General features: G+C 46.2%; 1 protein-coding gene across 1 annotated transcript in view; it reads left to right on the forward strand.

The window, feature by feature from the left end:
* Positions 1–11,603: 11,603 nt before the first annotated feature.
* Positions 11,604–14,726, forward strand: part of LOC144136335 (uncharacterized) — a 242,793-nt gene continuing 239,670 nt past the window's right edge. Inside the window, exon 1 of the mRNA XM_077668583.1 lies at positions 11,604–11,717. Within this exon, the coding sequence (XP_077524709.1) occupies positions 11,675–11,717 (43 nt within the window). The 5' untranslated portion in view covers positions 11,604–11,674. The remainder of the gene's footprint in view (positions 11,718–14,726) is intronic.

A 14,726-nucleotide genomic window follows, 5' to 3' on the forward strand; every position in this document is an offset into this window, starting at 1 on the left:
GTGCTCCTTCATTGGTGGTGGGCCCACATGAGCCTAAAAGGACTTGCAAAGTGCAGTGCTAAGTGTACGATTCGCTGCACATTTCACGGGCCAAGTCAGACACCCCCACAAAATTTCTGCCCCTGCGTGACCTTGATAAGCTATCTAGTTTAAGCCACAAAGACCTACATCCAGTGTTCGAAAATTGAAGAAGCAAAGGACCGTGGAATATTTAACGCGCTGCTTTTAATTTGAGTCTACCTCGAAACAATATTTTACAGTATATTCAACAAATACTTTGCCAAATTATGGCCTAGGTGAGTGCGGTTCATTTCAGTAACATTTCTCCGATTGTTTTTTCGGGCAGACAAGGTATTAATGCTAAGGCACTGACGACAAATATTAGCGGTACTGATAAGATAGTATAATACTGGCTGGCCTCCAGTGTTAAAATGGCAATGAAAACTACCTGGATTCTTTTCTGGTTCGTAATTATGCGCCATAATTATGCAAAACATGATTATTTTTACCCTGTTATAAAATATATTTCCTGTAGTATATGATCCCAAAGGTTACCATAACCAAACAAATTAAACTGAAACGACTAAATTCATTAAAGGAATAGACTAGCGCAAAGGGATTGAAGAAAAAGGCGTGAGGATAGGACAGAGACGCAAGGACAGTTGCCCTCTGTCCTGTCCTCGCGTCTTTTTCTTCAATCCCTTTGCGCAAGTTTATAACTTTAATTGCTGTTTTGAACCAACTCGCCAGACAAAAGTGCTTAGAGAAACTGAAGGGCCAAATGAAAAACACGAACATATTAGTTCTATTCTTATATTGAACGGTGAGCGCAAATACTAGACAATCCACTAAGAAGAGACAGGCACAAGGACATATCATGCACAAACTAGCCCAAGACAAAAGTTTTATTGATAATAGCTATAGGAGATCAAAACAAGCGAGGGTTATTAACACTTATAAAGGCGTATCTTCGCACCATGTTAGTGAAATTAACCTGAGCAAGTACTGAGGTTCCCCCGGCTAAGATCTCATTTTGTTGTACCTGTTTCAGTTTCCTTGTTCGCGTTCCATTTCTTAAGAATGTACTTGCAGACATGACGCTGTATTGTCTTCTATTTCAATCCTGCGGGTACGAGTAACCAGCAGTGGAATCAGAGCATAGTTTAATCATATGCCAATATGTTGCATAACGATATTGCACAGGAGGAGGGCCGAAGTCGAAGAATGCAATGAAAACTCCACGACGGAAACTTGACTGTGCAGCTGAACTAAAACAAAAAAAAGGGCCCGGATAATGTCTGTCGGCCTGGATGCTCGTGTGGGCTCTCTTTGATATCGCCTAGGTTTTTGACTGCCCACCTTGCAACCTCAGCAGGATGTAAGAAAAAACTGGTCTTCCTCCCCGCCACTCCCCTTAAAATATTTTTTAAAGAGCGGCGAATTACTACACGGCTGTGGTCTTTAACATTTCCTTTCACGTCACAAATCTTTTTCTGTGCTGATGCACATTCGCTGAGCCAGCAGAGCAGTAGTTTGCTATTTTTTATTTCTATTTAATAAAGCACTAGCTTGAATACGGGAGCGCTGCCACTAAAGTCAGTCGTCGAGTTTTGAACAGGTTCCACTCGCTACGTTTTTCACTATCTTAGGGCTATCTTGTCTCTACCCGCGCGCTTCTGGATTTTGAGCGATGAAAAGCGTCCATCTGAGAACCAGGTACCATTGACATGACGGTGTGCTTTAAAAAGTTTCAACATAGCCAGTTCAATGGCCCTGCTTAGTAGTTATGCCTCCCCCCCCCCCCCCCCCCGAAAATAAAGAATCTCGGTCTGCCCCATAAACTGAACTTGAAAACAAAAATGTTCTAAGTCATTCCACAAAAAGCTCCGGCGCTTGGTGCACTGCTCTATATAATTTATCTGACAGTATTAAACATGAGCTCCTATAGAAAGACCCAAACATCTTTAGAAGATGGCGCATTTAGGTTGGTGTCCCTTCTATCGGACTATCTGTGGAAGCAGAACTGAAAATTTTAAGTATAACTCTCATGGCACTTGTATCTAAATTCCAGCTGTGCGTGCTTTTTGGTGCGTGTGTGTGTGTGTGTGTGTGCCACCAGTTAAGTGGAATGGGTGCTCATTTAAAAGATCTCAAGATTGATGAACCCTTGCACAAGATTGATTGACCCAAAAAATGCTGAAACCAGAAAACGTAAGAAGCTTACATAAAATGAGCACACGTATAAAATTTACTAAAAATAAAACGTTCGTTCATTTACTAAGAACGGCTCCGCCGCATGAATGGTACGTCGTACACGAAAAGCGTTTTTGCTGCTCCCTACTCTGCCCAGTCTTAGCCGCGTATAATTTAGGCATCAGCGATGTCATTCCTGCAAGTCGCCGTTTCTTCCAGGCAAATAAGTGTTTTAATTTGTTAAATATGATGGGTTTAGAGGACAGTGTAGGCCAATCTCTTTCCGTGAGCTTGGACAGCCAGTGCACATTGGTAAGTATTTGTATTATTGTCAAAAAGTAGAACTATTTGTGCTGCAGACACGTTAACGAAGGGCTGACAACCACTACAGTGTCGGCGATGACTTCATGAAACCCTACATATGCAAGCGAGATCTCAACGCCGCTTCACTGCTGAATAATGACCCCTAGAGATTTTTTCGTTCAAGAAGGAAATCCAAGTGCTTGTAATTTTTACGCTCAGGTGTCTTCTCAGGTTGGTGGATAATGCTTTCGATGACGTTGCTTTGTGCTCTGTTGCTTCTCAAGCTAGGTCGTGTTGTGTAATTTCGCACGCAGGCGCATGTCCTACGTCGTCCATCACTTTCTGCAGGGAGAAGAGCTGGATGTTATTTTTACAAGCAGCGCTTGCTCCCTTATTCTCCAAGGGCGCTCTCCTGAATCCACATTACTCAAGCACCGCACTGAAGGCGACGGTTGAGCATCACCAGAGTTCTTTATCACCGACTTCGCCATAGCGCTGCGTTTAGCAACGGTTTGCGATACCTTTTCAGTCAAACTATCAGTCCGCTTTGTGACAACTGCGGCTCGATCGAATCTTTGGAACATATCCTTCTTGAGTGCCCTGCACATGCTGATGAGCGTGCCTACTATGAGCAGTGCATGGAAAAGCTCTCCTCAGTGCCTCCAACAGTGGACAGTGTTTAGGTTCCTTAGCCTGCCCTCCGCAACAGAGACATGCAGTAAACTTTTTGTTTGCGTATTTAAAGAAATTAGGACATCTCGAAAAGCTCTAATTTCATCTATCATGTTGCCCTCATGCATTTTTCTCGCAGAATTTGTTAGCCCATTTATCAGACTATGCACTTGAACATTTCTTATGTTACATCGTTTGTCGCCGATGCCCCTTAGTAGGCATTTAATCGCCGCATTTTATATTCTCCCTTTTTTTTCTTTCTTGAATTTAACCTTTCCCACACGCACTCCTCTCCTTCCGTACCTTCCAAATTCATTTTCCCACGCAGAGTAGCAGGCCAACGATTTTTAAACGTCGGAAAAATTATCTGCTTTTTCATTAAAGGGTTTCTCACTCTCTCTTTTTAATAGTAAAACAGAAAGTTGAGCTAGTTGCCACGTGATATAGGCGTAAAGAAATCTTTTACAGCTCTCCAGCTAGCTCAGATGCCTTGTATTTGATAGCCAGAGAACTTTCAAAACATAATGGCATAGCTTATTCACTCGACCGCTACCTACTATTCAGTTGCTGCTTATTCGCTTTGTGGAGTTTTCATTCTTTCTTTTGCGCTACGGCAAAGTTCTCGTGTAGAATAACTTCTCCGGCTGCAACTCACAGGTGTAATGATAAACTGCAATTTGGAAAGTTTAGTTCCATTCACTGTTGCATTTTCGATATGTGGCGCCACTGCAGTGACAGTATTGAAAGAGCCCTCAGTTTAGAGCAATGAATATTTTAGTTTTGAGGAATAATGGAAGGGGGCCTTGTTAAACGTAACTGATGCTTCAAAGATATATTTTTAGGGATTGTGAGCTCAGTTGTGTCAAAGAGTAAGTTGAATTCATGCCTACGTTTTCTGTAAACGCGCACACTTTAGAGTACAAAGGCTTTCACCAACAATAAGCTAACTGCTAGCTCGCCCCCGGACAGTTCCTTCTCCGAGAAATCCACTGAATTGTGAAAATTAAGCGGCTAAAACTGCACATAAATGTGCTGTTCATTCGTTTCCATTACTGTGAAACAAAAATTTAATATGCAGCTTATGAAAATGTATTCTGCATGGGTATCAAGGGGACGGCACCAGTACCGTATCTGGCAAAGGTAAACCGGCTGCATGGTTTGATTCTGAATCGCATATGAGAGCACTTCTGCGATATACTTAGGCTATAAATCTGTGTAAGGGGAGGAGAACGCTTTCGCTCACTTTCCAAAACATTTCGAACTTTAGGGAAGCCGTAAGGTCTCTACGACAGGACTCAGAAGTAACCCATAGAGCCTGGTTCTTTTGGCGAGGACGGTATATTATGCATTTTCACTCTGGCTTCTATGCAGAGCATGCCCACACGCACCGAGCGAAGTGAAACAAAAAGGAAGCCTAGCAAAGCTACAAAACAAATAAATGTCGGTTAAATTTAATGAGCTTAACCATACATTGAGCCCTAAAAACTTGATACCAAGAAGTGGTGCTTCACAGTAAAACAAGTGACGAGGCAGGGAAGCACGCTTGGCGAGGTAGCTCGAATCCAGTCGCGTTATCAAAGCTATACTATAATAGCAGCCGTACGCTACTAAGCGTAAAATCTTAACAAATTGCACCAGAGAGTATACATATTTATTCTGCTTGGCGGATGTTTAGGCAGGCGATGGTTATCAGTGGTTATTGCGAAAAGTGGCTGCGAGAGAGGCCTCGATATCATTCCGGGCACTCAGCGCCGTAGTGTTCCTGACGCCTTGTGTAATGTCGAATATTCCGTTCGTCGCTTTTCAAGACTACGAAAACCCCGCGGTCGCGCAGGCGGAAGCCGAGCGCATCAAGCGTGGACGCCGCAGCATTTCAGAGGCGGCTAGCTTTGCTCGGTCTTGACGCCAAGCGCCCAAGAGGGAAGGTGAAATGGCGCGGAAGCATGGAAGATTCAGAAGCCAGAACTGGCAATGTTCAGCACTTTAGTTTCATCGCAAAGCTGTGAGTACGAAAATTATGCAGCCGTGCTTTATTGCAAGCTCTCAGTGCACAAGGTTCTGCTAGGTGATATAGTTCGATAAAATGTTTAAATGCAAAAAGGCTATTAAGCAAGAAATGCTTTTAGCTCCGTTTCCGGCACGCCAACCTTGGTGCCAGAGCGGGGCGAGAACACGGCGCCGAACCACAGGGGAGCCTCAACAGCTTTGGCGAACCTTTCCGTCCATCCCCTAGTGCCTACATTCTGCGTGGCCGCCGGAGCAGCGCATGCGCCAACAACTGCGTCTTCCTGGTCCCATAGTGGAAGAAGACAGCGCGCGGCTCGTAAGAGCCTACGCTCGGTCGATGCGAGACCTTGCCTCGGAACGAGATTCAGTCTGTAGAATGTGCTACGCCGGTAGTGCAAAACATTGAGTGCTTACGGCTAATGTCGACCACGAGAAAAAGTGCTTTTTACTTGTTCCGAAGTATGCAACGTTTAATTATCTGTTGAATTCAACCGCTTTAGTTTGCCTTCCGTAATATTAGGGACGTTATCGCTTCTAAATATAAAAAGAAATCTTACGGCTTGCAACACTGGCAGATGAGACTTCGGTAAGTAATCCAACTTTTTAAGAACAGAGCGGTGGTGAAGAAGAGTTGAAAAAGGCCTCTCTTTGATTCCCACGTTTAGGTCCTTCACAGAGTGACTCAAAGACACCATATTACAGCGAAAGGTGCCAGAGTTTTGGTTCAGCCATATAGGCCTGTATTCTATCGTGGAATCTACAGTACCGGTCATAATACTTTAATTACGTAGTGAATAATTGTATTTTAAGTTAATTATTGCAATTTAATTCAATTCAGCTCGATTGCTTCCTTTCCACCGTGGCAGGTTGCGGCCACGATTGGCGGGTGCCAAAGTGGAGAGAGGGAAATTTCTTCTTCTCGTTTACGGTAGAGGAGGCAGAGGGCAAGTGCAAGAGAGAAGAGAGAGAGGGTGGGTAGGCTACTCGTGGCCAGATTAGATTTCGCTGATTATCGTGAGCACGGCTGTATAACGGCTGACAATGTAGCTTCGTCGGTCAAATACAGGACTAAATGGCCTGACAAAGTTATAACAGCTTTGCCTGATTAATCCGCTAATCCGGTAAGCCTTGCATTACAATTTTTTTTTTTGGGGGGGGGAGGGGGGGGGTTGGGCAAGAGCCTAGAGGCCAACCCCACTGACCGATGAAGAAATGAAAGTAACCAGCAGTACCCCCGTTTTCGACGTAATGAACTGTTGCTGCACCCACCAATGAAACATTATGCAGCGCTCCTGGATAGTCCTTCAATGATTGGGGCGGGACGACGCCAGATGCTCCTGAGGTGCGCCTGCTGCGTACGACTGCTCCCAGCAGGCCGAGTAGGCAGAATATGTAATCTCCCTACCCCCACCACTTCCCCTTTTCCATAAACAGGCCTTTGTGCCAGCCCCATTTTAATAAAGAATTACTCATTCACTTACCACACTGGCACCGCGTCGTTTTAGATAGACCGGCGGGGTTTATCGCATTTGGCGATGTCGGCGTGCGCTGCGTTGTCATAAAAAATGAACGAGCTGTCACGTCTGCAGAAAGAGGTTCACATTACTCAGCGCCAGCGTTGTGTTTGGCGTATTCAGACCTGTTGGCCACTGGCTGTAAAATTTTCCAGCTTAAACACCCGTTATTATACTTCGGCGCTGTCCAGGTTACTTAAAACACAATCGAGTCAAAATTAGGCAATCGAGTCAAAATTCAGGTTTTATGTTGCGAGCAAAAATGTATGTGTGTGAACCCAAAGTGGTTAAGGTTTGACAGCGTACATTTAAGCACTTTTTCTTTTTATTAGAAAACATAAGTAGTATTTGTCCCTCTGCTTCAATCTTGTTGCGCCAGCACTCGCTGGCAGTGCGACAGGTGTGTGGTCGACGAAGCAACGCTGCTAAAACAGATTGGGGATCGCCGGTCACCTGGCGGAGGGTGGGGTACGTCAGCCGGCACTGCTACCAGGAATCAAGAATCGTTGGTTTTCTTCTCCTTTCTCTCTCTTCTCCGTAACTCTCTAGCACTCTAAGGCTGGGTTATCGTTGAAAATAGTACATCTTCATCTCAGAAGATTAATCTAGCCCGATTGACATGATGCGCTTCTCCAGAATATTATTGAAAGGAAAAACTTGATGCGCTGTACGATATACCCGTGGCATCATGGAAGCATTTTTTATATTTTTAAAGAATATTCAGAATTCTTCTCCTCACAGTTCGAGCCATATGAGAGATTTTTTTTTTTCGAGTTAGAAGGCACAAATTTCGGTGTCAATGCCGAATGCCAAGGTCACTGAGCCACCATTGGGGGGGGGGGGGGGGGTAAAGAAGCAAGCGTGCTGTCTTATACAAATTGGCCATCGCCGAAGCCTCACTCCATGGTGGTGTAATTTGTACACTCTCACGCTACGTGTCTAAAATCGTCGTCTGCATCATCTTTCATCCATCTGCCCTTCCAAACACCCGGCGACAGGGATGCCGAACGCACTGTCCAGTTGGAATTGCAGCGCCTGTTAGCAGCGTCTCCTCAAGCCGAGAAAGCAGATGACGAGAACATGCGCGGCAGAACGGGTGAAAGAATAGAGCTGAGCGCAGGCGGTCACGCGACGAAAAGCCCGAAGGCCTCTTCAGTTGCCGAGTGCGGCTGCCGCCATTTATGAGGCGCCCACGAATGCGTTGTGCCTTTCCTGCAAATCATTTTATGCTTACATCTGCTCTCACCGGCGAGATAGACCACAATTATTCATAGCGTCCTCTGTACGCTCCCAAAATACACCAGAAGTGAGCGATGCGACACAACATGTGAGCAGTGACTGTGCAGTTCACGATTCTGAACCTACCTGATAACAGCGGGCTTCAAAGCGCGGCATTCACTGCTGCAACAAACTGCCCATAAAGAGAAAGGTCGTTGTGGTCTGTTAAAAACACCGTAGACCAGAAGCAATGCTATCAATGCTACACAGATTCTTAAAATTGAAGAACAGATTAAAACAGTAAGCTGACAAGCGGCATTCTGGAGTTTAAAAAATTGGCTGTGGTTTAGCTCTGGTTAAACCTGGTTGAATTGCGAAAGCTTGCTTAGCTTTCGCCTTAGAATTTAACTGTTCCGAAGCAGTAGAGCAACTAGATTCAGATATAGACTTTTTGTCGGTAACTTCCATGGCGAGACTGATCAACCAACGCGTAGCGCACCGCTATATATCCCAGTGAAGCCGCCACGGAGCGAGCGCAAGGCGAGGAAGTCGTCATACCAACGGAGAGACCACCTGCTAGGCGCGGCGCCGGCTTGGGGGCCACGGCACACGCGACGAGCGGCTCCCTTCTATTATAGCTGCGGCGGGGAGCAAGGTGACGTCACGTGTCGTCATAGCAACGAAGAGAGCTGACGTCACAGCACCTGCCAAGCGCAGCGCCGGCTCTGGGGGGAGCACGGCATACGCGACGGGCGGTTAGACCTGGCGTAGTATTGCTTTCGCAATAAAAGAATGCCGAACTAAGCATACATTTACAAGGCTCGATCGAAAGAAAAGTGGTTCCAAGCCGCAACATCCTTTCAGACAGACAGCAGGGAAACCAAAGTGCTTTGCCGAGAACTGAAGTCGATTTTGCTTCTCAGTCTCCGATATAAACAAGCAAGCAGTGCGAACAAATGACCGAATTCTTAGGTGACTGACTTTCAGCTGGCGGCACTTTAAGAATAAAGCAAGTGAAAAATAGGCGGCACTTTCTTTTTTTTTTTGAAAAGTAGCAGGAGATCTTGGTTGCCCGCTTGCTATTTGCCTATTGTGGTATTTGCGAGGTGTTCGCACTACGCTCTTCTATCATGTATGTTGCTGTTGTGGCAACACGGATTATTCCCTCTGGGGTCCCCGTTTCCCGCTGTGTTCAAAAGACATCGGGTGACCACATAAAACTTTGACTAAACAAAAAAAAAAAATTCTGCGAATGGTCGCCGCTGACCGCTCCTGGGAGGACAGAAACTTCCAGCGACTGACACAGCGCTCACCTTGTCGGACTCAACAATAATGGTTTACGGCGCGCATACTTGCTTTTTGCCACTTGTTATTTTTCCGCACATGTTCGTTTGTGAAACCGCTGAACCCGAAATACAAGTAAAAATGAATGCACAGCAAGTAAAAATGAATGCAAAATAAAACAAATCGGGAAAAAAGGCCTTAAGGACAACTTAACGACGTAGACCCACGATAAAAAAAAAAACGCGAAACCGGCCCCTCCTCCTAAGCTATGCCCATTTTCAGCTCCGTTTCATAGCGGCTCTGTATTTGTGCAGTCTTCAGCGCTTCGTTCAGTGATAACAATGTTAAATAAACAACAAACAGCCTGCATCATTCCCGGTTGCATTCAGATGCTCTTCAGAACGGGAGAAATTTCACTTTTCTTTACACATGCAAGAGAAATTTGTTCGCAGCGAATGAACCACTTCTGTCCTGCGTACGAATCAAAAAGGCAGTTTTGATTCGCTGGACGTCGAGCACAATTGGGCTTGTTCAACTCTTCATCGTTAGTGCAGTGACGATCGAAGATACAAGGAATGAATGACTGAATGTTTATTTAAACAACTTGTTATTTTCAAAGGGCCGCTTGCCGACGATGACAAATTTGGGCCTTTGTATTTGCTGCTTTGTGCAAAAATTGATTTCGCTCAGTAGGCGGAAATGCATCAGAATTAGTTATTCGTATCCAGAATGGATGAGGCTGAGACCAGTGTTGCGCCAACTTCTTCAACTGGTTCAACAACGTTCCTTTGCCGCCACCGCAGGCGTGCCCGCGTAGCGTTCGTGTTGCAGAGGCTGTCTTCCTAGCAACGCCCCTGAACCGACACGAAACATCGCCGCCCATGCCAAGAATTCTCGGCGCGTACGTCAGAGCGGTCAATGACGCTTCTCACGTGCCAAACGAGCAGCGCCGGTCCGAGGAGTGTTGTCTCCTTCCTCGATGATCTAAGCGAATTTAAGGGCTTTCTGCGAATGATCTTTTAAAAAAGTGCGCCACGCAAGAGAATTGCAACTAAATTGACCTTTAAATTCCGATGGCGCTGCGATATACATCAGATTCGTGTTAAGTTTGAGCAAGAGAGCTGTTTTTTTTTCTTCTTGGCCTGAGGCGATCATTACATATCAGCAACGAAGTACTCCTCCTCCTCTTTAATGCAAGCAAATCAAGCAATGATTATAAGGGGACTGCAGGGGAAGGGAGGACATTTAATTTTAAGGCCTCTTAGGATTCTTTAGCACTTGTAGCAAGCTCTAATTCCTTCTCACAGCCGCAACCAGTATGCGCCCGCAAGAATATGTATATTGTATACTCCCCTAACACAAGAAACCCCATTCTCACTACTGGTTTCTCTCTGATTTGGTTGCCGGCAGAAGGCGTGTGCCAGCTGCTGACGATCAGCGCATCGCTGCTAGAGCTGTCATCAATTCGGGGACGGTTGGTGTGCAGCTGTGATGGGGACATAATTCTAGTGCTAAAAAAACTTAAAAACGCAAATAACCACTGAAAGAGGAATGTGCGAGATATTTTCTCTTGAGGCATTTTAGTTAAGTAACGACATCCTTAGAACTGGGCATTGACGAGGAGGCCTAGACGAGTGAGAATCGATAACCGTAGCGCATGCCATAATTATGTACAAAGAGGTGCTGAACTCAAGACAGTAACCTGTTATCTTATTATCCGGTGCGAGTGGTTCTGAGGTTTACAGCCTGAGCGAGGCACGAGGAACTTTATGCGTCTGTTCGGTGGAAGCGAAATATCATTCATTTTGGTTGTCTTCCGCTGAATAACAAGGCCTCAAAACTTGCAGCGAGCTTGTTTTTTATGTTTTGTTTCCCCCATACTCTACACGTGACGTGTGAGAAGGTCTGGAGCAGCCATCTGAACGGTGGGCTTTGCGACCCCTGTTGAATTCGCTCCGTTCCTGAAGGCACGTGCGCTCCATTCATACACGAGCACATGCGCTCATGATTACACGAGTGCAGTAGGAGATAATCCTGTGTTATCAGTCAGTCAGTCATCTGTCTGTCTGTCAATAAATAAATAAATAAATCGATCAATCAATCCATCAGTCTTCTGCCTGCCGTGGAACATGCGTGGACCAGGTGACGGTTGCGAAACACGCCCTCTCCGTGTCCGCGCGTACCACCTCGCACATCCACGCGCGCGAGCCGAGCCAGCTCTCGGCGTGCGTCGGAGGGCGTCTGCGGGAGGCCGCCGGTCTCGGTTCGCCGCGTGGCCTAAAGGCGGCGCCGCTGCCGCGGCCCCCCACTTTTTATCGCAGATTTCTTTCTGGACACATTTTTTCCCCATTCCCCTCCTCCTTCTGCGGCTGCTTCCGCTCGCAGCCGGCCGCGGCTAAAGCCACGCGCGGAGTCAATGGTTGGCTGGTCCCGCGCGTGGACGTGCTTGTGTTACGCCGGCGGCTCGGCGGACGGATTCCGGGATGTTCTTCGCACTCGTGACAACGCTCGCACTGCTCGCCAAAGGTGAGCCCCGACGGAAACGATTAGCATGCAGCCGCGACGTGGCGAAAGATGCGGGGTCGGGGTGCGTTCAGCGCATTTGACGGGAGTCAAGCCAGTCGGCATGCTCTTTCACTTGGTTGACCACGATGCCACGATTAGAACGCAGCGCTGGGTATAAGAGCTCGGGCAGAGGCCACTCACAGAGCAGCCGTCAGACGGCCCGACACGTTTTCGGGACATTTAGCGTCACGGATTTAGGTGGCGGAGCGTGCGTCATGCGGTGACGCGCCGCCATCAACTCTTGGCCAAGTCACGTGGTAAAAAAAGAAAGAGAAAAAGATTTAATGACGGGCTGCAGTGCTAGCGCTGGCGATCGAGGATATGGCATTGCAGTGTATTACGAGCGATTCTCTTGAGCGCTCTGCTTCAAGTATGACAGACTCGAAAGCAATTGCTGACATCACTAGCTGATAAAATTAGTTCATGAAGCAACAGTCCACGCTCGCGGCATCCGATTAAGCTGCCCGTCGCTGCCTTAAAACGAGCTTTTTCCCACGCGATGAATGATTTGTTGGTTGTGCTGCCATGTGGTTCATTTTTATGGGCTCAGTTTATAAATTCTTCTTCTCGAAGTGTCCTTCAGGACGAGAGTGAGATGGTAAAAATGAAGCGCTCACAGAGCCATGCCCCACTGCAGGAAGATTATATCCCGCACTTTTCGTTGCCGGTCTCCTGCAATGAAATTTCGATTGTTTCCATTGTTTGTATGCTGCAGGGAGTGGAAGTTTTCAAGACCTACATATACGACTTACCATATCTTGCCATCACTACAGAACCAAACTTTCCTCATGACACCTTTCTTGTAGAACTGCGTGAAGTGGTTCGAAGGTAGGTATTTCTTTCGACCAGGCGTCCTTCATCGCAGCTAGTGATTGATAAACTTGTTTGTCATGCATCGTTTTTCGTGCCTAGCAGCGCATACGCATGAATACGTTGATGAGGTATCGTCACTAGAAATTAGCGCGCAGCTCGTGAATTAATGTCAGACGTTCGTCGCAATGAATTGATTAACGAAGTTTCCTTTTTTACATATATCTGGCGGCATTGTCGAGAATGCGCGTAAAACATTTCGTCTCTGACAAAGGGCTGTTGGAAGCACAGGGGAGCCTCATGGAGCTCATGCGCTGGGGCTCCGCACACCGCTGTCTCGGCACAAAGCTCATCCCATGTCGCCATATGTGTAAACAGTCTCTATAAGCCTCAAAAGAGTGCTGTCGGCTGACGCTGTCGCGAAAAAAAGTTCTCGCGAAGATCCGTCATTTCATGTTACGCTCCACAGTCCACACGCCTTGCTAAAGCGGTACTATGAACTGAATAGAGTCGTTTTCGACAAATATCTATTCCAGCTGTAGTGCAGCCTACACGCTAAAGGAATCGCAGCATAAATTTTGTACCGCGGCAGTCTTCCGTTCCGCACTTCTACGGCTACAGTGCTTCCGCTTGGAAAGAGACTTCCAGCAGTGTCGCGCCCAATGCTGTTGTGCCATTTTCTTCCGCGTGCTGCGCGAAATGCGTTCACACCCCTCTAGAATCGAAACGGATAGGGCTTTTGTGCAGCGCCGCTTGTGCCGTATCGCAATATGCCGTTTACAAACTTTCTCCGCTGTTTGAAGCTCCGAATTTTGGTTTTTTCTTCAGTGCATTTTTGCAGCAAGTTTTGTGTTTGCTGGATCTGCGTTTCATGAATTCTTTTCTTTTTGCAAGACCGCAGGATCGTAACAATCGTGGAACCTATTCTTTGATTCTGTGTTTTGATAAGGAACTTTTTCTTTTCTATAAGGAAGCGGTTCCAAATAATGGAAATAGGAATAAATTATTTTGCCTCTTTTCACTGTGCGCGTATGCGCACGGCATGAAATTTGTAACGCACCTTCCGTACAACATTCCTCGCCGGAAAGTGTCATACTTTTTGTGTTTTTTTATTGGCTTGCGTTGACACATCATCGTACGAAAATATATCATTTGCAATACGGATTCATGCAGACTTGATATATAACACTACTTTGGTTCTGTAGCAAAGAAGTGAAGAAAAATAAAATGGGGTAGGTAGCATTGCGTTTGTATCGTTTGGCAGCTACTAGTCGAAGAATGGGATGGAATTAGATGGTTAGAGAAAAGAATAAAAAAAAACTCACAGAGTGTATGGATGGATGAACGGATGGATGGATAAGGCTGAACCCTTTAAATCGGGCGGTGGTTCTAGCCACCTAGCCATGACTTGTGAATTTTACTCCTGTCTTGATTTCAGCCACCAATCAGATAACCTTCGCTTGGTTATCTTCTACCCGCTTAAAAATCTACTTTTCCTTCACTGTTCCTAAACCCTAATGCTTTGAATAAGTCAGCCCGCTGCTTTTCACTGTAGGGTGATGTCCTTTACAGAAAAGTATCAAGTGTTGCCGCTGTCTAACGCGAGATCTGGTGACAGCTCTTTTTTGATGGCTAGTAAAATACTGTTTATTCATTATTATTTGTCTTCTCGTGGAAGAGAACCCGTCACGTCACTATCCGGTCGCTGGGAAAGTGACTCTGCTCGGACCAGTCAGCGTGTAATGTTGCAGTGACGTCATGCCTGATGTCACATCATACTGACCAGTCACGTGGCGTTTTGTTACGCCTACACTGCAGGCCCAGATGCCCTTTACAGCTGCCGCTGCAAAAATTAATTATTCCTATAATCCATCTTATGAACATTCTTAATAAGTGCGCGGGTTTGGGGCTCCGCCGTGGTCACTAAGGCATAGACAGATGTTGGTCTGGTCGCCGTCGATTACAGTAAGGCGCCGTTCTTGGGATGTCTCATACAAACTTCACCAGCGTCGTCCAGAGAAGAGGTGTGGTTGAGCTGTCATGTCTCACGTGTATCACAGTTTTCACACGTGAAGCGTGCCGCCTACTCCCACTTCCCAAACTACCCCTTTATAGCTGATCGGGCACTGAAAAAAACTATCTAGACATTCGCTTGTTATT

The sequence above is a fragment of the Amblyomma americanum genome, chromosome 6, assembly GCF_052857255.1.
Source record: "Amblyomma americanum isolate KBUSLIRL-KWMA chromosome 6, ASM5285725v1, whole genome shotgun sequence".
Taxonomy (NCBI): domain Eukaryota; kingdom Metazoa; phylum Arthropoda; class Arachnida; order Ixodida; family Ixodidae; genus Amblyomma; species Amblyomma americanum.